We start from the raw sequence: 22,059 nt of genomic DNA, 5'->3' as shown, positions 1-22,059 counted from the left end.
ATTGTGTCGAGTCATTACAGATCTAAAATTGAATCAATATATAATTGGCGACCCATTCAGAGAAAGATACGCATTATCCAAGTACTGCTAGTAGGGATTGAAAATTTAGGTAATAATTTTATGCATCATTTTAAGTCGCTTTTTAATAGTTACAATGTACATACATATATACCATATAGTGTAACCAAGTAAACAACGCCAATAAAATAATGCAGACTGATTTACGATTACTAAGTATACTAAGCAAACCAAAGCAACATTTATAGTTTGTGTGTACGCGTGTATATATATATATGTATAATATTGTGCAGCTGGATAATGTATACAATACTGTAGCCTGGATTATAGCTTTATTACTATAATCCTTTGCTAAACTGCCCTCATTAATTTAAATAATTTTCTTATTTAGTTATTTATTTACTTATTTAATCCACTTTATATTTATTTATTTTCTTTCTTCTTAAATATATTATATTCCCTATCTCTACACATATTTATATATATACACAAATATATTCGCTATATATTATGTATGATTTTCATTTAAATTGATTTATATATATAATATATCGTTTAACAAATTCGTCTCGTCAGGCTTTAATCGGGTAACGATTAACATTCAAGGCTATATTCAAATACCTAGGCTTCTCTATAATTTGTAAAATATTCATATAGAAATATGGTCTACAATGACAGAGAAAAGTAGCCTTGATTAGAAATAACGAGTATATTATGTACGAGTAATAACAAGGACGATATAGAAATTCTCGTACAAAATAAAATAAATTAATACGGCATAGAGGTGTAAATATTAATCGAATACCTCTGATTAATATCGTGACGAGAAAGCGGAGAAAGGGGTAACAATTTTAGCACAAATGCTCCACTTTTAAATAACACAACTTTTGTTGCTACTCGTATGAAATATTGTTAAATGCCTTGTTTTCCGATGAAATTAATAGATAATAACGGTATATAGAGAGTATGGTGACACATTGTAAACGAAGTTTTATTTAAAAGTGTTGGCTGTAGCAATATGTGCCAAAGTTTAAGAGTAATACCAATGTTCATATTTATAATCAAATATACCTGTGTGTTTTGTGTCAGATATATATTTGATTTTTTTGATTCAGTAGCTTTGATGATTTTTCTCGTGATACAGTTAGATGTGTAACACCTTTCTTGGCTAAACGAATCACAAGAAAAGAAACATACATCAGAGCAGTAGGCAATGCGTGTAGAAACATGTATGAATTCTTAGAATTATCGAAAAAAATAAGGCATCGAGAGCAGAGAATTTTAAAAAAGGTAAATACCTACAGTATTAAAGTTGAATTTACAGAAATTTGAAGAAACGCGTACAGTATCAAAGACAATGATCTGGTTTTACTGAAAACAGTTTTTACCTCACTTTTGAATTTTGTGTAAAAGAATAAACATAATATTTAACATGATAATTAACGTCTTCAATCTATTTAAACAGTCTGTACCGAATTTTTTTTTTCTTTAATACTTTCAGCTATACTTATATATGTAGGTTCTTCCGAATTTAAACAGAAAAGCGTTAACTTCAAATGTTCATTGCTAGATTTACAATCTGGAACTCCTCGAGACTAGTATATCTGAAAATTAAATCCGACGTCCAAAAACACGAAAGTGGTGCTGATTGATGGTACCCGTGATAAAGTTTAAAGCATCACACGAATTTTCAGTTATTATTTTTTACTTGTACGTTATGTAAACAACAAACTTGAATGTTTGCAGCAAAAAAACAAAAATATATACATTTAATTAAAAGTTAATGGTTTCTCAATGCTGCAAGTTTTTCACCTCGTAACATACAATGTTTAAAGTGCAACAAAACGGCAAAGCTTTAACTCTACATTATATCAAACAATTACAAAATGCTCTTGAAGTATGTTATACCTGCAATAGCTGAAAAAAACTTGTTCCATAATCTAGAAATAAACATGTTGACGCGTTAATGCAATTTTCCACAACATCGCGAGCTCTCTAAACTTTTAGAGAAAACATTTTGGAATACCAGAAATTGGAGGTAAATTTTTACCAGACAAGTTTGTGAAATAAACAAATTTGAACCAAATGCTGTTGTTAAGAATCTCCACGTAAATTTTGTGAACAATTTTTTATTTTTACAACAATACGTTAATGAAAACACGTTTTTACTTTGGCTCAGTGGTGCCAAAGTTTTCTCATGTGATGTAGATGTTTTCGTTTTTATGGCACTGATAATGATAACAGAATATATTCATGATTTATAGGAAAACATTTTAAGTTAACAATACCTTTTAATTCAGGTAGTTCAAATTGCTATCTAACAATAAGTAGTAAAACGTATAATAGAATCACATTCGACTAGCTAATACATAGCTGTGTTATAGTTTGACAGCATAAAACAAGTGGAAAACCGGTTTAATATTTCTGGCTACAATGAAAGCAATTTATTTTTTCGCTTAGGAGGTATTGGATAAATTCGTATACATATGACGAAATTTTTATTCATATATCATACGATAAACGATTAACACTCGTATAAATAACCAAAACATTGAAAAAACTTTCAGTGTTAGTACCTATTCTTAAATCCATTGTATTCAGATAATATCAACCGACATCCATCATAATTTTAGAAATGATTATTTCCTTCTCTTTTCTCTATTAGACATGAATAATTAATTAAAACCTACCATAACGAACGCTACGAAGAATACCTAGTAGTAACGATAATTAATAATTAAATTACGAATTATTTATCGTGTGTTCAGATATATTCATTCAATTTATTTTTAATAAATCAATTTTTTTCTATTTATTATTCTCCTTTTTTTGTTTAGGTTTTTTTCTTGTTTTTTTTTTTTTTTTTAACATTCATTTAATTATTATTTTTATTATATAAGAAAAGGGAATGATTGTTAATAATTAAGATATTTATCATAATAGAAATTGAAATTCCGATAGAAATAGATGACTCATGAATGCATGTATATTATACGTATGTAACGGGCCAAAACGAGATCATATGTTCTTTCTCTGTCGTTTCTCTTTACGAGCTTGAAGATGATATTTTGAAATTCAGCATTCGTATTTATATTGTACCGATACACATTGTATGTTTCTATGCACACAAGCCTAAGGTGATCAGAGAATATGATGTCATTTCTCTGTTTCCTTTCGTATCCATTATGGCCACGCAATAGTCGTAAGAAGCGCAGAACTGTATAAACGTGAATACGTATATGTATGGATGTATGCATATGTATGATGTTATAATACTCATTGTCAGAAAATAGTTAAAGGAAGAAAAAATTGAAGGGAACAGTTTTGCAACATTCCCAACTTGTTGCGGAGAGCTACCTTTATCACCTAACTTTTATTACAGAGACATACTCAGAGACTCATGTATCTCTAGGATGTGTCAAGACTATATCGAACCTGAAAGAAACAATTATCCGACTTTCATACAGATGCCAACGCTCAAATTTCTCTTCTTATGAGGTGAAGGGCAAAGAAAATGTTTTCAAAAAATCACAGGTAAATCGACTTCATGATTTACAAAAAGGAACTGACAGAATAATAAAATTGTACTAGCTTCACAATCGTTGTGTATATGAAATCACATCAAGATAAAATGTGTCATACTGAACGTTTTCTACCAAGTTTTTACCTTGGATATTCAAGAAAGTGCATAATAATTATGAATAATTTTTTTACGTACAATCAAGAGGTAGTAAATATTTTTAAGGTAAATATTGGTAGTAGATAACGACATTTCATCTTTGAAATTTATTTTTCTGGTGTTATGCAAAAGGTAGTGCTGAGATTCTACGCTGGTGTTGTATGAAGTGCTTCAGCGACAAATCAAACATTTTATCATTCAGAGATTTTTTAAGTCTGTCACTACCTCGTGATCGGACTACAAATTGTGATCACAAAGAAGACATCATCGTAATATTCGATCATGAAGTGAAAAAAATGTAAAGACATTCATGAACCAGTTTTGAGTCTGGTTATGATAAATTTTATAGAAGGCAATTTTTTGATGTCGCGGACATCAGATGAGCTTAGATGATGATATACGTAATTGATTTGAGTTGCTCTGGTTTACTTACGTAGGAAGTAGTTGAGTTTATTAGCCTTTAGGAATTACTTAGTCCTAGTAAAGAGTGTGCACTACGCAGTCACGTTCGGGCAGTTGGCGAACTTTCATTGAACCGTCGGCACCGCATGAAAATAAACGGCCAGCTGAATCAACTTGTAATTGAGTTACACCCTGTGAAAAACAAACATAATATGAGCTAATTGTCAGATTAATGTAAATAATAAGACGTACAGGAACAAGTAAGATTACTGAGCGGACATTAATAAAGCGAACAAAATTTGGCTTCCTTCACAATAATCAATTCTTACGAAATGTTTCAGATGAGAATAGATAATATCTAAGAGATGAATACAAAATAAAATTGAATAACATTTTCTGATTGTTTTTCGAAATAATTGGCAAACAATCACAGAAGAATGTATACATAAGTATAAAGAAATCCAGAAAATTCTAAAGTAGTTATGTTATTGTACACATATCAACTGAGTTACATAAAATCTGAAAAAACTTTATAAACCTTTACGGTATCTATAAAAAAAAACAAACCTTACAACAGCTTAGAAATTTAAAAATACAATTTACACAATTTTCCGATACACCCCAATCAGAGATGACTCACCTGGCCAATGTTTTTGAAAAAGCTTGATCTCGCGTGCTCACCGGGAAAATAATGTAGTAGAGAATGGACGGTAAGGCCCCAGACCTATTAAGGTGCAGAAAGACATTTTATAAAAATGAACAATATTTAAGTTGTAAGGAAACAACCATGCACGATCGATTACCTTGATATCACCATCGCCGGCTCCGCTAACAAAGAATTCTTCGTGGGGATCTAGTGCTAGGCATTTAACTGCAGATTCATGAGCCTGAAATCTTTGCCGTTGCTGTCTTTGCCGTACATCAAAAATATTAACATCACCCTTCTTTCCACCGCTAATTAAAAGTTGGTGTTGTGGTGCCAAGATCACTGAGCTCGAACCCTGGTCGTGGCATACGAAACCTTGAAACGTGAAGAAGATAGAGTTATTACAAACTCAAACGTATCAAGAATTGATCTGTTTTCTTCAGTCCGTTTAACTACCTTGGACAAGTGACTTGTTTTGCGGAAGCAGCGTATCCCACAATGCTACATTGCGACCCTCGGATCCATGGCCTGCAGTTGCAACTAAACTGCACGCACCCAGGAAAACAAAATCGGCTGTCACCTTACTGTGACACTGGTAGTTCTGTGACAGAAAGATGAACAATATATGTGTCAAACTAGGGTGGCTACTTACAATTAGATTATCATAGGGAAAAATTGAGCTAAATTACATACAGCTACGTCAATCAAATGCCTAATGAAACAAAATTCTAAAACTACTTACGAAAAATGGTCTTGTAGTGCCTTCCCGACAGGCTACTTGGAACAAGCTGAGGTGTCCATCGGAGTCAGCAACTCCAAACTTATTTCCATGTTGTGAAAAACGGACTCTTGTCACTTTAGCAAAGGTACCTGCAGGTCTAGGAGTTGCTACCGCTGACTGATGACCCCATTCCCATAAGGAAACTGAACCGTCTTGGGAGCCCGTTAAGTCTGAATTACCAAAAGTTAAATTGCATTTACTGAATCTTACATCGATGAATTTTCTTTAGATTCTATTACAATTGACTTACACAGTGGTAGGAGCGGGTGTGAAGATACACGTCTTATGCCATCAATTTTGTGTTTGAGGACCTGTCGTACAAATTCATAAGTCTGTGAGTATCTTCAATTTCAATAAATGTGTGGTATGTGAAATATTAAGGTGGCTAATTGATTTTTGAAACATAATTTAATAAAGACATAATATCAGTAATCATAAATCACTGTATATCATTAACTTTGCCCTCTGAATTTCGAAATAGCAGCGTAAAAATAATAAAAATAAATTAATAGATGAATAAATAAATATCTGGCCTAATCCAGATAAAGCATGCGACAGAAGGCAGTGCTCTGAACATCTCATTTTTTCATTAGACACTTATAATAATTGAAACATTTTACTGAGTGAAATTTATTTTGAGACAACGTAAAAATAGCAAAGTATCGATTAGTGCTCCAATCTTCGTAAGCCACGGAAAGAGAAATTATTACCGTGAAGATACAATTACATCCATGCAAAGTTATACTCATTGTCAATAGAACGCGATTATGACGTGATTATATGTAGATTATCAAGATATAACATTTTGCCCTTTATTCGTCCAAATATAATGATATCATCATTTTTTATTCAATCATCAGTTTACGAAATTTTTTAAAACTAGATCTAAGTAGCGTTTATTCCCACATATATGAAGTAATATGAACGGATAGAAATTTTAATAAATATTGAAAACAATTACCAAATCAATACATACAACACACAGCCACCGAATGTTCTATTACTTAACAATCAATACGACAGAGTAAGGAGAACGTCATTACGGTATGTTGTTGAAAAAAAAAAGTTCAACAAAAATAGCAAACTTACAACTATGAACTATGATCATATGATAGCTTCTAATTTTTATTATGAAATTACGAACTTATTACCATGATTGTTACGTTCTTATACCATGCCTAGATTTAAGAACATAAATACGCGCCCAATGCTTGTTGGCAAATTCTGTCTGACCCAAGATATACCCTAGCGATGAATTACCAAAAACTAAATATACTTCGGCATTGTTGATACAAAGTGTACTAAATTGAGAAAAATATTGAAAACATAATGTATCGTGGATATATCATAGGCCAGACATGAAGTTGAGTGTAGTTTGACATCAAAATTGGTGAACATTTAATTGGAAATAGGAAAAAGGTAGGCACTAGGGTCTGTTAGATGTTAGTCTCACCGGCTTCAACAAGTGTTTACTCCTATCAGCGACAAACTGACAGAAGCGCAGGTCGTGGGAGCCAGGGAAAGCAGGCATCCCCTTCATCTGAGTGAGCAAGTGAGCCGCCAGATCAGTGACGCAGACCGAGTGTGTTAGGCAAGCATTGAACAAGCAACATTGTCTCTGTCACCACGTGTGCTACCCTAACGCAATTTCCACCATACTCTCTGGCACCGGAAGTATAGCTCATTTTTACCAACATTTTTTATCAATCAAATAACAATACACTTCACAAAATAGGAAAAATCACTCATTTCGACTCTACAATACAGAGAAAAACATGAAAAATGCTTTCGTCAAATGAGCTAGCCTTGTTCTAAAGTTTCATCCAAAGAGATGGGGTACGAAATCATTTTTCACACAATATCTCGGGCTACATGCATCACAAGTAAAAACCTATTATAGGTGTATTATTCAATTCTTACAAAAATCTGAACAGTACTGAATAATCGATAATCCTGTGAGTCAAACACTGTACTTTTTTTTTTTTATTTTAATGATATAAGAATGGGATTGATGGTGAATTACACTAATGCGGCAGACTTTATCCAGATTTGTAACACTCAAAGTGACTCAAGTTCTTCAAAATTACGTCACAAAAGGTATAACGAATATTTTACTATTTATCATATGGCGCATTTAAATTCCCTTTATTGCTTGCCAGATGTTTCTTTTTCAGATTTAATCCCGTAAAATAGTACATTATGCAACGAGGGAATAAAGGCGAAGTCACCACGGGTGGGTTTACTGCCTGAATGAAGCGAGGGCAGTAATCACACGAGGGAATAATCGACTGTTATTCCTGTGTTGCATATAGGACTTTGTTTCTGACTCAACTCTGGCCACATTATTGACTTGAAGAGTGGGACTTGATATTTTTTGCAATATTGTGGGTACGATTCAGAAAAGAGATTATTAATGAAAAGTTAAATTGTAAAAAATGCATACAAGTAAAATAGGGGCGTAGATTGTCGGATCGGTTCAAGGGTCGCAGGCCCTGGTGGGAGGGCAGGGGCAAAGCCCTCACCAGGGCATTTAAAAATATACTTTCTAAAAATAAAATGAAATTAAAAAAAATTCATGAAAGTATAACAAAAATAATTGTCTGACATTTATTCAATATTAGCAGCATCAACAATTCACATCACGATTCATATCAATCGATTGATATCTCCACAATTGAATTTTGAAACTTCATTGAAATTTGGATTTTTCCCATAAATAATTATATCACATGAAAAAAACGAATAAAGCATTTTCGTATAAAAAATCATAGTCATTTTACCGTTTATGTGTAAGTGCGATCATTCTATTAGTGTGAAAACTAGAATATTATTGAAAGTTGGTGATAATACAGAAGGAAATAGTTCCAGTTTGAAAAAAAGAGAGAAAACCAGAAAAACTAAAAAAACCCATTAACAAACTCTTAGCGGGAAAAAAGAGCCACTTTTCTCCCAAAGATGAGGAAATAAGTATAGGAGGGAATAATTGTTACTTTTCTCCCACTTATCAGATCAAAGATGTATACATTATCGTTGAGTCGGGAATAATATAAAAAATGTACCACAATGAGTCCAATTTGTTATACCCATAGACGTAGTGTGAATCTGTTAGACGGTGTTACAAATACAGCTAATAACACTTTTATGAGGACCAGCATGCATGAAAATTGACAAATAAAAAGAAGAGAATCAATTTAAGTACGTTGTCACTGTATTCTGAAAAACCTGGTTTGATATACCAGCGATAAAAAATCAGTGACACAAATCATTTCATCCCAATTTCTGCATCATTAACAGTTAATGATCGTTGCCTTATAGATATAATAAAACCGTGTAAACACTTTTGCTGAAAACTTATATCTTCATCTTTATTAAATTTTATTTATATCTGATTATCTATCTGGAATGCCTATTGCAAAGGCGTTTCCAGCCACATGGTCAACGCCAGCACCAGCACGGACAAATTTTTGTTCCTAGCCTTTTTTCGTTACGCTTGGCTCAGGTAAAAGTTGTATATGTGTCGGCGCTGGTCGTGACCATGTGGCTCGGACAGGGCACTTGTAACAGAGATTCCTGATATGTATTTGAATAAAAATCAAAATGAAAAACCTAAGTTCTCCGTCCGTTACGACAGGAACGAATGGTCAGTGTAACACCAATTTAAACGATTTCAGACATACCAGTCCCCTTAGAGTAAACGAGTTATTAAAATGTCAGCTGAAAGGGCAGGTGTATATTGAAAATTAAATTTTCACATAATTCAGAAAATGATTCACAAATTATTTTCATATGTAAATAAATATGACTGCTTGGTGTTGTTTAGAAAGCAAAGTTTTATGTGTTGAAAAATGGCTGTAAGTTATGATCCACTGTAATTCAGCCTAGAAACTCAAGTAATACACGTACATACAGTGATCAATTGTTTATCGTGTGTTACATCAAATTTGATTCAATCGCCTCATTTATTATGGACCGTACTTTACAGCGCAAGAAATATTATTTCTTAGAAATCGTAAATGCAGCGATGAAAGATAAATTTTTCAATGCTGTGTATTGCGTGATTAGTTTGATATAAACACGGGATTTATCACCTAGGTATATATAGGAGGGGGATTAGCACGTTAAATCATACAGTAACCCTAACAAACTGTGACATAAAATTTACAAAAGTTATTTAGAAGATAACAACTTACCACACTAGCACCACGCCCACTTTGGCCAGCTATTCCTGATTGCGGTTGCGGGCTATTTGACTGTGGGCTTTGGGCAAGGAGCGGTCTATCAGCTGCTGTCTGTTGCGAATATAAAAAGGAGATACGTTTACATTTCAGTTGCCAAGAGAATGTGGGCAAAAAAGGAGAACTAGGTGTAAATTAAATTATACATAGGAGTTTTTGATTCTCTAAACTTTTGTTGTGTTTCAAAAATCAATTCAATTGTTGACGAAATAAAAAAAAGTCTATCTCACTTACGTTAACCAGAGTTTACACAAAATATCGTAAAATATTGCAGACTCATACCTGTATCACCAAAAAGCTAGTTGGCTGTGTGGGTTCTGGTTCCGGCTGCTTATTCAGATTGATGATATCAAACTCACACTCATCTTCCAACCACGACGGCAGTTCCAGTAGCAAGGAAATGTCCATTTCTTGTACCTCTCTGGGCGTAGCCATTGCCATGAGCCCTGGCTTGACCTATCAATCAAAATATGTTTGAGGATCATGAAAGAAATTTGTGTATTTAGGTTGATTGTAATTTATGCTCCTACTTCGAATTTTCAAACATATAATCTTAAAATTGCGACGAACCTGGTTTAGGCAAAAGGCACTGATGCTATCCTGTTCTTTATGAATAATTCTGACTGGCTCCGGAAGACTGTTTGTACTACTATCACTGCCCTTATCTTCACCAGTGCCTCTACTCATACCGTCGATAGCTGAATGGCTATTTTCAATAACTGACGACAGTGATCTCCTTTTACCAAATACTGCTCTGATAAAAATATCTTGCACCAGTTCTTGCCTCACTAGATAGCACCATAGACGATTGCATGGTGCAGCAGATGCCATGCGTGTGCTGTATGGATAAGACATACATTCTTATACAATCATTGTACGAATCTTTAGTTCTAGCTAATATAAGGCAAAAAGCATATATCGGCAATGTTAGAACTTCTCGCGCAGCGATGTAACTTGTTATATTACATAAAAGTTACATTAACACCTCATTCTTACTATGTTGAAACCGGTCATTTTGACCAGGCCCAACAAGTTTAGTGTTGATCAGTCAGATCTTCCAACATTACCAATATCCAAATTTTGCCTTGTATTTACAGGTACATCAACTAGCATAACTACAACATACTTGAATGGTGTGTTCCCCCTTTCTAGTAAAGATCGGTATTTATGTATCGCAGGCCGTCCTGGCGTGGGTGTTGGATCCGGGGCACATCCAGGAATATAATTAGCAGGGGGCGGACCTCTTGATTCGAGCTCCTCTCTCAAGGTTTCTTGCCATAAAGAGACTACGCCCAGCGTTCCGTGAATTAAAGGGCTACTAACTGGCAATTCTATAATAATAATGGAGTCTCAATGTAGTTTGTGCACCATTGATTTGAGAGCGGGGAGGGGGGGATGATGATGTTAATAAGTAATTCCAACTACCTTGCATTTCTATTCCGGCAATAGTGAGGTAATCTTGTAGTTGGTGTTGTAATATTCTAACAATAGCCAATCTCATAACACACCAACTGTAAGAAACTGGATTTGAATGTTCTGTATTGTCTTTTGGTTTTGTCTTTGGTTTTGCGTTTGTATCAAATACATCCTCCTCCTCTGACGACGAATCTAAATCTGATACAGCTGAATCTGCTGAATCATAGTCTATTTCATCCGGGTCGTCTCCTTCTATATGAGGCTGCAATAAAAAGAATCAGTTACAATAATTCAGTTATCAATGTTTAACCACACGTAGACAGCTCATGCATCCAAATTCAATTATTCGTTAACTTTACGACATTACTTTTTATTTAGAAAATAAAACAAATTGTTGTTTTCCCTTGATCAACATAGAAATTAGGGAAAACTTCAAATATTTTGGAAAGTACCACATCTCTGAAGTCTCATCTACCATTTTTTTCAGTTTTATACATTCTCCTAATGTGATACACAGAAAAAGTCAGCGACATACTGACCTTCATAAGAAAATAGGACACCATGCTCATCTGTGGAGAAACAAACTGTTCCCTGTATGTAGGTTTGTCTTCTTTCATATTGGGCTGTTGCCCAGTAAACTGTCCAAGGAGTTTCATATTCAGCCTAACTCTCTGTTTTGTCAATGAGGTCATCGTACTCCAAACACCGCCAGCAGCACTACCAGGTTGTGGTTCGCTCGAAACACTGTCGCCACGTTCCACGCTCGCATTTGCACTCTGTGAAATATAATCGGTCGACATATTTTATCACTGTTTATAATATATGGAATAATAACTATGAAAATGTTTCGCTTCTACCTGACTATTCGTACTCGCAACACGCAGTAGTTTTTTAACGCCACCACCGAACAGATATGACCAAGTACTCTGGTCAAACTTTTGTCCGACTAGACGATAAAGTATGTGACTGTCGCAGCTGGACAATGCGTACACAAACAGGCTCATATAAGTTGCGACAAACGCTTCACAAAGAAGGATATTTAGCTTTGGCGCATCCTCGTCTTTTTCCCGAGCTAAAAGCGCTCGTAAGTTAGTTACACCAGGCCATTTTGATGGCAACGTCGTTATAGTCATTCCATCGTCTATCGAATATCGGCGATAATTCTTGTTCGATGCAACCAAGTGTCCGCCCGAAAATGTTTCTATTTCAGCTTGTGTTGTAAAACTGTGAGAAAGACGACACAAAAATAAGTGAATATGTGTCAACAATATATTTCATAAACAATTTACTCGTTGGAAATGTTTTCGTCAATGAAAATTGATCAATCTTTAGTTAATTGACAAACTATAACAAGTTTTCAACCCTTTATTACCTTTCTGGTTGATGATGCTTCATGACAAATGTGTCCGAGTCACAAAGTGATTGGTAGATGCATGCGCTCAGGGCAACAGCCAAGTCTCTCAGAATGAATACCTCGCGGTAATGAGTATTTCGTGTAGGCATAGGCGGGGACCGTAGTTCAATCACAGTTTGCAACATATCATGTGTTTGAGCCTGAAGTAAACATAAAGCACTGTGTAGATATTTGGATTCACTCAAATTACTGTCTTCATTATATTAGGAAAAGTAGACTAACTGTTTTTTTCTGAACTTTACCTGTAAATGTCTAACAGGATCGGCAACCACTGTTTTGTTACAAGCGACACTAGCACTAAGTAGAGGCAGCGTCGTTGGAAACGGCAAAGGACTGAGCAGTTGCTGCTGAGTTTTTTCCTGCTGTAATTCTTGCAGTAAGATCACCAGCTCCATTCGTACCGATGCTAATCCACCACCAGATGCTCCGTGCAACGAGCAATAAGAGAGTAGAGTTCGCAATAGCGTTTCGTTTGCTGTAAAAAAGTCATTTATTTTTAACAAGCAAAATTCAATTTGATAGAATGATAAAATTATAACGTTGTTTGGTGTCTTAGTGATAAGGAAAACAGTTATTCTGGTATAAAAAGACTTTAATCAATATTAACACGTTATACCTTTCAGCCACTTCTTTCTTTTTGCAGCTCTCTGAACTTTAGCTTCAAAGTCCAACTTCTCAGCAAGTAAAATTTCATGCAACGTTGGTTGTTCTCCTGGTCTGTAAGGTGGCACATCTTCCATCATACCGCCATCATCTTTAACCAAATAAGAAAAGTATAGTTAATCGTACTGAAATTATAGACCAATAATTATTATACATGTCATAAAACGCGATTCTTAAATAGCGGCATACAATGAATGTCGAGGTCAATTTTTATATGCTATGAAATCTTAACATCTAATGAAGTTTAAGTTTGAGTCATCAAGGTCTCAAATTTCCTAAAATACCAAACACATCTGTTATTTGATATGTTATCTTTACATTGGTATTTGATTTCTACTAAACATTTAAAAAAATAGTAATGAACTAGAGCTGAGAAAATTAAATAAGTTAGTTTTATCACATATCAGTATGCACAGCGAATGAATCAACTGGTAATCGTCTTAATCATGTTGCATAATTATAGTAATTTATTTACTTAGATGAATAGTACTCACATTCTGAAGTATTATTTGCATCACCATCTGGACCAGTACTATAGCTACATAACTGTCTCAATGCGTCAACTTCTCGTTCTAGCCAAACATGAAGCTGGTATCGTAACTGCCCGCCATCAACTTCGAAGCCAGTGGCTAATGTTGATAATTCTTCCATCAAAATTTTTAGACAGGCAATAAACTTTAGCTGTTGCGCCATTATGTCCAACTGTCCCGTTGGTTTGGAATCTACAGTACAATATAAATTAAGAACATTGTATCTCTTTGATCTGATTGCGATATGAGATCTCACGGCGAAAGAAACAGTACGTTGTATATCAAGGGTAGACGGAAGGTGAATTACAAGTAGGACGGTTGCCACCGAAGCAAAGCGAGGTTGGTCATTATACGAGTGAAATTACCTTCTACTCATCATATGTACGATTTCTGTTTGTCTTATTCCTGTTGAAAATGCGTCTTTCAAGTACGTGAAGCGGGTGCAATGTTGTACGTTTGTACGTTTATGCGAGTTCATGAAAACGGCTATTTTTTGTGCCTGCTTTAGATATGTGAAAAGGCGTTTTTTCAAGAGTTGGACAAGCGAAAAATTATTTCTTGCTAGTCAATGTTTTCTGAGACAGTCTATTAAGCAGTAATAATCACCACTTTGTTCGTCCTTAGACATCTGTTCCATACTCTTCTCCTGTTTGTCCAAATTCATACTCATTGGTGGACTATCGGCATCTTCGTCCTCATCTCCATGGTCGTTATCCTCCCAATCTAATACTAGCTCATCTTCTGCTTGCTTCGATATTTGCTGTGACCAATCCATTGCCGGTGCACCCCAATCTATCGAACTCGACTCTAGAATCGAAACTTGTGAAAATAATATTTCGAAAATTGGAATAATTTCTTAAAATCGACAAACGGCCTTCCGTATCGAGATAGTTCATAAAACGTAGACGCGTTAAAAAAAATACCTTGAGGGACTGATTGTGAAGCAGGTGAATCCCAAGTGATGATTCCAGTATCAATCTGTGCATCTTGGGTTTTTGCCTTTGTCGGGCTGTTGAGAAGGCCTGAAAATCCGACACGACGGTAAGTACTATGTAACAAAGAAAACATGACCCTTTTATGAAAATACTGAAATACTATCAGTCTCTCACTTACTTGGAGAATCGTCACAGTTCGTATCCATGACTTTGTTCGGCAGCTTCGATAAAACTTCTAGAGCAAGAGCCGGGCAGCCAGCCTTGAAGTGAGCATGTGCCGTGGTGAAGTACAGCTGTCTCTCGAGTGGAGTTATGCTGTCTTCTAACAACAGTTGTTTATCAGCCTGAGTTTTAGCTTCCGAACCATAACTGAAGCCGGAGATGACAACTGAGTGACCTTTTCTTTTGTCCTGAGCGGTAGACGCAATGTATTGTCTAATTAACAACGGATGAGTACGTAGGTAGACATAGAAGTTGAATACATTTGGATTGGCTGAAATAATTAATCAGTATTTTTAAACGTACAGGTGAACAATTAAAGTTAAAAATTACATAGGTTATCAAAAAACCTACTAACTAAAATCAAAACAGATTTCCATACATGTATTGTATATTAATCAAGAAGGGTTTGATAGGCAACAAATATATTATGAAAAAAGGAGTATTCAGTAATTAAAAAGTGAAAATATACGATTACTTGTCTAATACTGAAAGACAATACCATTAATTACTATCTTACTCACCGGTACTTCCTTCAGGTTTTTCTGATTCATCATTATACTGAGGGTGGTTTGAGCCAACATTGGTAGATAGCAAAGTATTCAATGAGCCGGTGTAATCCTTAAGGATCCATAAGGCCATACTTCGGAGGAATGGATCTGGATGAGCTTTGTGTATGTCAGCATTATTGCCCTCCATATCACAACCCAAAATTTCTTCATAAAGTAGTCTTTTAAGATTAGGCGGAGCCCTGTCATCTTCGTAAAGCCTGGCTATTACCATAGCGAGCTGAATGTCATTAAGTTTATTGAGGCAAACTTCGATGGCATCTCTTAAAGCTCCAGCTAGCAAAAAGAACGCAGCTGCATGGTCGAATCTCTGCTTGCCGAGCAGAGCAAAAGCATTTTTCAGCGCAGCTTTCCTCCATCTATCTTCAGCAAAATTGTTAGAAAAGAAGGCGGTCATTCTTTCATCTCGTTTGTTTCTGAACAAACCCCAGACCAAATTTTTCTTTTTCATGGCTAAATAGTATATAGCTGCATCAAGAGGATCTTGATTCGCCTGGAAAGCAGATTTTGCTATTTTTTCTACGCAACGTTTCAATACTGTGTTACTGTTAATCCACCATCCGACACCGAGTTCTTTCAAGACTGACCACTTTGGCTGTCCTTTAGCATAGGAAGGTATGAGTCCTAATAGTTCATCTTCAGATTCTGAATGGAAAGCCCATACAAGATTATTCGTAGATACACCCTGCTTTTGGAATTGGGCTCTTTGTGATAGTGGAAGACAGCGTATTAGGTAATTGTAATGTTTCATTGCAAGTAGGAACCTCAAACCACAATCATCAAGAGAATCGGTAGATATTTCTTCTCCTGCTGGAATGCCAGTCAAATTTTCCTTGGCTATTGCGTTTTTCGCAGCATCGATAGCAAAACGTTCGGCGAAATCGGTGTTGCAAGTCGATACCGTGTCAGCCAAGGCTAAGAGATGCATTTGATCAAGACTCGATAATCCTGGTAAGTGAGTGTGGGTTAAAAGGCGCGACAGCAGTCTTCCTTGTCTCGGACCAAAGTGTGATATGCCCTGTCTTTCTGGAACTGAAGATCGCCGATCTTTCTGACGTGTATGATCATAGTCTTCATCCAACATGTCATCCAGAGATTCTTCTTCATCCAATGTCCCATCAAACAATTTGTTGTAATCTTGTTTATCATCGTTTTGCTGCAATACCATATTGGTCTCCTTATCTGCTATCAAAAGCGTCCACAGTGGCAGAGGGGGAATCGACGTTATTTCTGCATAATCCAGCGTCAATTCCTCTGGTATTTGGGTCGTTGAACCTCTTGGTTCCAGCGGCGAAGTTGTGCCCACATAGCTCACAGACATTGTTCTTGATCTGGACCATCCACCACGCTGTTTTACCAAACTTTCATCATCTACTCGAAGGGAACAAGAGCTTGAAATGCATCTGACCAAATGCGCTAGAATGGCCTTCACCCATCTAATTTTACCCGAATTTAAGAGCTCCATCAATTGCTTGGGATGATACTGAGGCAGTACTGGACAAGCTATCCTTGAAGCTTCGAACAAGCCATTGTCAGGCATATAGTCAAAAGTGACATTCTCATTTTGCATTCCGCGTTTCTTTTTGGCATCTAGCATTGTTAAATTAATACTGCTCACGCGGGAGAGATGCGGCATTGATGATACATTGGCCAATCTTCTTTGAGAAGTTTCTTGTGCTAAAGTCCGGAGGTCTTCGTCTCTAAGGTTTCTGCTTGCCTGAAATTCATCTGATTCTTGAGTTTGGGTATTTGAATGGAAACAATCATTCTGTGGATTTGGTTTCCACTGAGAATAAACATGCATTTCCGAGTCCATTCCGACGACCAGAATCCCGTCTCTGACCCAGGAAATCTGCATCGGTAGTGGTGGCAGTCCGTCAGCTGTGGTGAGTTCGATTTTTCTCAATTTCATCCAGCGTATTTCATCAACGAACTGAGGCTGAGCCAGAGATGAAGTTTTTCTAAGTATCGGTCTATTGGTTCGCTGGGACTCTTTCATGGCTTTCATATTAGCCTGAGCAAGATCGGAGCTCACTGATGTGAAGAGCATAATTTTCGAGCCTACACCAACGGTCAATATGTGGGAACCGTCTTCTTTAGATACCCAATCAAGTTGAACGAGGTGTTTCTGAGTCAGGGGACATGTGTTGCCGTTTTCTATTATTGATTTCCGAAGCGACTGAAGTGTACTAAAAGATGGAACAGCCAATAGACCTGAAAAATAGGACCATTGATAAAATTTCTATATTTCATTCATTTTTCCAAATCCTATAATGATGCTCCCAAATCTTGTGTCATGGAATTTAATGTTAACGAACCTGCAGCTGCTTTAGTACTGTCCCCATTTTCTCCATTACGTGTTGACCTAACATCTTCGTGACTGAGCGTTTGTAACACTTGAGTGAGTCTCTGTTTTTTCTGTAAAAATTTACTATCGTACAAATAACTCAAGTCCAAATGTTGATCCACTTGAATTCTAGGCAAGTGTATGTTTTTCAAGTGTATCGTATCTTCTAGCACCCACTCACTGCCTCCTGTACTCTCACATTCGTATATCGCAACACAAAGATTGACATAACGAGAATCAGGATCACTTTTGGTCGGACGAGTAAATGACTTTCCATATTTGTATGCACAAGCTATTCTTCCGCTGTACGCTGCACTAATATTCAGTGGCTGACCTGAATGTTGGAAAAAGATGTACATCAACTAGAGAAATTAGAATGTAAAGCAGTTATCTTTAGATTCATAAATACAGTAATGAACTCGTGCATAAAATCGAGTGATCATTCCCAATTTTGTTATTCACCTGTTATATCGATTGTTGACTCTTGATTTTTGCGTATCATCTCCCATTCGCACCATTCGTAACTCAGTATATTATCCTTGCCTGTTTTGGTAACTTTGCATTTCCAGAAACGAACAGTACTATCGCTGCATGCAGTGACGACTATGTACGGAGCAAAACACGCTGGATAAATAGAGGAGCTGCTGAGATGACCAGCAGCTGGGGCTGCGTGCACAACCTGTTGATGTAAAGTATCAATATTTTGCGTTCCTTTGATAGTTTTCACGTCTGAACAATGCAAAAATTAAATACGAACCTCGACACCTTCAGGCAGAGGTAATTCCTGAGTACAAACTTTGGTCGTTGTGATTAAAACGTGGCTATTTTGATGATGTCGGTGTTGAAACGCTGAATCAAAATCAGGCTGGCCATCACGCGGATTTCGACTCATCGTTTGACTGGTTCTGCGAGACCTTCTGCCTTCCGATTGTAAATTCCGACCTGGCATACCCTCGTCATCTTCATCTTGTACAAGATGAGAGTCAGGAACATACATCATGGACCCAGTTAAACCTTGAAAATAAAGAGCGAATGTGTAAAATAGTACGTCTTATAATAATTTTAGATTATTGTGATAAATTTCAACGTGTTCAGGCAACATACCAGACGTTTCTGGTTGCGAGGCGATAACCAGTCTCCACATGTGGACTGTTGTCCCTTTTTGTGTTCTTTCAAGAACGACAATATAGAAAGGCTCTTCGAATATGGCCGACTGTTGTAAATCGACCATGGCGTCTAATGTAGACTCCATGAACCCTAGGTCATTCGCGGATGTTTCAACCCCGGGGAGTTTTTCATCGTTCCGTTCACCAGTAATGAGTTGTTCTTGGAATACGTGAAGGAATTGCGTATTTTGCCAATCCTATATCGGAAATAAATGGTTGAAAATAATCAACCAGTGACCTAGGAAATTTTAACAAGTGTTTCTTAGGTCAAAAACTTACGTGTGCAGCGTCAGTTATTGCATCCAATTGGATAACACAACCTGGTCTAGATGTTGATTGTTGTGACACTATCTTAATCTTGTCGTGTATAGAGTGTCGAAGTCCGTCATCAGATGACGTGTCAGTCGATAGACTGGCCATAGAATCCTATTTAAAAAACGTATTATGAAATACGATAAACTGTTTGCAATATGGTTAGAGAAAATTAATGAATTGTGAGTATTTTTTGTTTTGAGTAATAAATTACCATCATTCTGCTTCTTCTTTCACTGATAGAAACCTCAGCCAATAGTGTTCTAGCGTCTATAACTGCTTGATAAACTCTGAGGCTCTCTCCGTCGCTAGCAACAAAGCAGGCACTTGGCGAATTAGATAAACTGCCTAAAGTAGTACTAGGAAGCAATGTCGGTATCCAAGCTACGTTACTGAATGCCGAAATCTCAGGGGAATTGATTCTAGCAAGCTCAGACACGCCTCCGCTCTTCGACAATGGTCCTACTGCATCTACCCGCCACAGAATTAATTCACTGCAAAAACCCTGGAAGAAAAACAAGTCATTTTGCAGTGTTGGAAATGACAGGTAAAGTTTAGATTGAACAAACATTTCACATGTAGTTTTATAGGATGAGAGGATAATTTAAGATGAAAATTTTTGTAAAACTGGACATCTTTTAACTTTAAACTTTTTAAATTTACTTATCAAAATTATTTAACTTAACTTACGGTAGGTGACATTACATCTTTTCCCTGTCTATGATCTTGTTTATTTTCCATATCGCTCATAGATCCAGGCATTGGTGTCTCAACAGTAGGGAAATCTGGCATGTTGTGATGTGAGGTAGTAACAAGCAAAGGCAATACTGGATGACAGGTGATATCATTCACTCTAAAACGGTGACCAGATGCTCTGCAAGCATGCCCAATGCTGAGGACCTGCAAAAGAAACAGAAGTAATTTTTTCAGACACAAGGCATTCTATAAAACTACTATTAACTTGTTGACAGCTGTTAAGCATTTCACTCAATTACCTGGGAGAATTTCGTTTTGTCGGCAAACGTTAGTTGCCACAAATTCAGCGTACCATTAGAGTGTTTTGAGACCATTGATACAATTGGACTCGGATGTGCGAGCATATCTGTAACAGTTTCCTGAACATTCTTTGCATTTTCAGCCCCTTGTGAATTCTGAGTCCCATTCTGAGTTTGCTCGGCAAGAGTTTGTACGCTCTTAAGAAGTTCCTGACCAGCCTTTGATGTTAGCGTAGATTGTTCTTCGTCCTGTTCAATGAGACTTGGCAGTGGCGTAGTCACCTCAGCAGCTATTCACAGAAAACCAATAATAAGGTAAAATGGCTTGATGATGAATCTCATCATCGCTTACCCTCTGCAGGTTTAGCAGCTGATTTGGTGGCCTCTCTGATGTTGAGCAAAGGTCCACCAGTATTGTGGGAATACATTGATACATTGTGACTCATTGTTGACGCATCTCCAAGAGGAAAAGCGTTCGGTATCCTCGTAGAGAATGATATTTGTGCCTGTCTGAATGAACCTGGGTGATATTCATCTAGCCACTCAATGTGCCAGATGAGAAAACTGCCGTCAATCGGATGAATTGAAAAGAGAAGGTCGGGATTGTGATGCCAATCACGAAGCAGAGTTTCTATCTTAGTATCCAATGAGTCTGGTACGTGGTTTAATGACGATGTTGCATCCGTTGCTATTGAATTGATGGACGTCGTATTGCTGTGTGGAACGAAAATGAAGTGATGGATAAAAATTCTTAGAACAATTCCACATATAATGACAGCAATTACTAATGTTACTGTAAATAACTAAGGCACCTGAGGCTTTGGTGGGATTGTACACTGTGTGGTAGACTGTGGTGAGACGATGTGTGGGTTGTGTGATGTTCGTCACTACTATGATCTTCCTGGCTTCCTGATCTACCGCCAACCCCAGATTTTTGGCTGTGTTGATGACGCCCGGCTCCCTTCTCTGAAGAGCGTATCATACCATAACACGATAAGATGGTTCCTAACAAATGACACCATACCCAACAACCATGCAGCGCATGCAAGACCATAGACCGCTTCTACTCTTACAATGTTGCTTAATATTCATAAACAATGATGGTAAACTTAAATTACTGTGAAACTAAAATGAGTGCACAATTAAATTAACCAAAAGTAACTAAGAAGCTTGAGTTGAAACTTATCTTTTAAAGTGCAAACTACAAAGAAAACAAACAAACAATACTAAAACCAGAACAAACAGTGCATTCTTTATAAATTAACAATACAAGAGTGTATTCACAGCGAAAGATGATTCCCATTTTACTATTAAGATAGGTATGAGCATTATTTTGTGGTGCAAAAACCAAGCTTCTAAAATGATAACTAAGTACCAAATACCATACTATATGCCATTAAGGTCTTATTACTGAACTTACTCGGTGTATGCTCGTCTTCTGAATCATGATCTACATTGTCCCCGTCATGTTGTAATCCTTCTTCTTTTTCGACAACTTTTCGAGTCAATTCCTGACAAAAATCACAAAAATGACATTAAGATGTGTGAAAAATAGGAAAACTTTTAGCAAATTCTTTAGTTTTTATTAAGCATTTCACAAAATTTTAAATTCTGTTAATTTCCATTCAAAATTGAAAGGAATGCAAATCAATACAGATTAAGTTAAGAGAATAAAAATTCAGAACTTGTTCATAAATTTGAGGAAAGAATGTTAGTTTTACTGATTAGTAAG

At 36.3% G+C, this 22,059-nt stretch overlaps 1 protein-coding gene across 2 annotated transcripts in view; it reads right to left on the bottom strand.

Moving 5' to 3' along the window:
- Window positions 1-125: 125 nt before the first annotated feature.
- LOC107225819 (dmX-like protein 2) overlaps window positions 126-22,059 on the bottom strand; it is a 28,023-nt gene continuing 6,089 nt past the window's right edge. The window contains exons 10-42 of one of the 2 annotated variants that reach the window (XM_046732884.1): window positions 21,748-21,838; window positions 21,140-21,293; window positions 20,680-21,041; window positions 20,328-20,617; window positions 20,023-20,244; window positions 19,547-19,837; window positions 19,300-19,446; window positions 18,959-19,217; window positions 18,612-18,868; window positions 18,317-18,533; window positions 17,826-18,188; window positions 15,463-17,721; window positions 14,898-15,212; window positions 14,708-14,806; window positions 14,391-14,591; window positions 13,749-13,976; window positions 13,208-13,345; window positions 12,834-13,066; window positions 12,550-12,731; window positions 12,035-12,401; window positions 11,717-11,953; window positions 11,187-11,439; window positions 10,888-11,092; window positions 10,332-10,599; window positions 10,044-10,217; window positions 9,717-9,815; window positions 6,980-7,066; window positions 5,777-5,837; window positions 5,488-5,696; window positions 5,202-5,346; window positions 4,903-5,120; window positions 4,740-4,823; window positions 126-4,291 (exon numbers count right to left, since the gene is read on the bottom strand). In XM_046732884.1, the coding sequence (XP_046588840.1) occupies window positions 4,175-4,291; window positions 4,740-4,823; window positions 4,903-5,120; window positions 5,202-5,346; window positions 5,488-5,696; window positions 5,777-5,837; window positions 6,980-7,066; window positions 9,717-9,815; window positions 10,044-10,217; window positions 10,332-10,599; window positions 10,888-11,092; window positions 11,187-11,439; window positions 11,717-11,953; window positions 12,035-12,401; window positions 12,550-12,731; window positions 12,834-13,066; window positions 13,208-13,345; window positions 13,749-13,976; window positions 14,391-14,591; window positions 14,708-14,806; window positions 14,898-15,212; window positions 15,463-17,721; window positions 17,826-18,188; window positions 18,317-18,533; window positions 18,612-18,868; window positions 18,959-19,217; window positions 19,300-19,446; window positions 19,547-19,837; window positions 20,023-20,244; window positions 20,328-20,617; window positions 20,680-21,041; window positions 21,140-21,293; window positions 21,748-21,838 (8,832 nt within the window). In that variant the 3' untranslated portion in view covers window positions 126-4,174. The remainder of the gene's footprint in view (window positions 4,292-4,739; window positions 4,824-4,902; window positions 5,121-5,201; window positions 5,347-5,487; window positions 5,697-5,776; window positions 5,838-6,979; window positions 7,067-9,716; window positions 9,816-10,043; window positions 10,218-10,331; window positions 10,600-10,887; window positions 11,093-11,186; window positions 11,440-11,716; window positions 11,954-12,034; window positions 12,402-12,549; window positions 12,732-12,833; window positions 13,067-13,207; window positions 13,346-13,748; window positions 13,977-14,390; window positions 14,592-14,707; window positions 14,807-14,897; window positions 15,213-15,462; window positions 17,722-17,825; window positions 18,189-18,316; window positions 18,534-18,611; window positions 18,869-18,958; window positions 19,218-19,299; window positions 19,447-19,546; window positions 19,838-20,022; window positions 20,245-20,327; window positions 20,618-20,679; window positions 21,042-21,139; window positions 21,294-21,747; window positions 21,839-22,059) is intronic. The other variant, XM_046732885.1, reaches the window with a different exon arrangement.

The sequence above is a fragment of the Neodiprion lecontei genome, chromosome 2 (genome assembly GCF_021901455.1).
Source record: "Neodiprion lecontei isolate iyNeoLeco1 chromosome 2, iyNeoLeco1.1, whole genome shotgun sequence".
Taxonomy (NCBI): Eukaryota; Metazoa; Arthropoda; class Insecta; order Hymenoptera; family Diprionidae; genus Neodiprion; species Neodiprion lecontei.
Note: the sequence above shows the minus strand (reverse complement) of the source record. Positions and strands in the feature narration are given on the sequence as shown.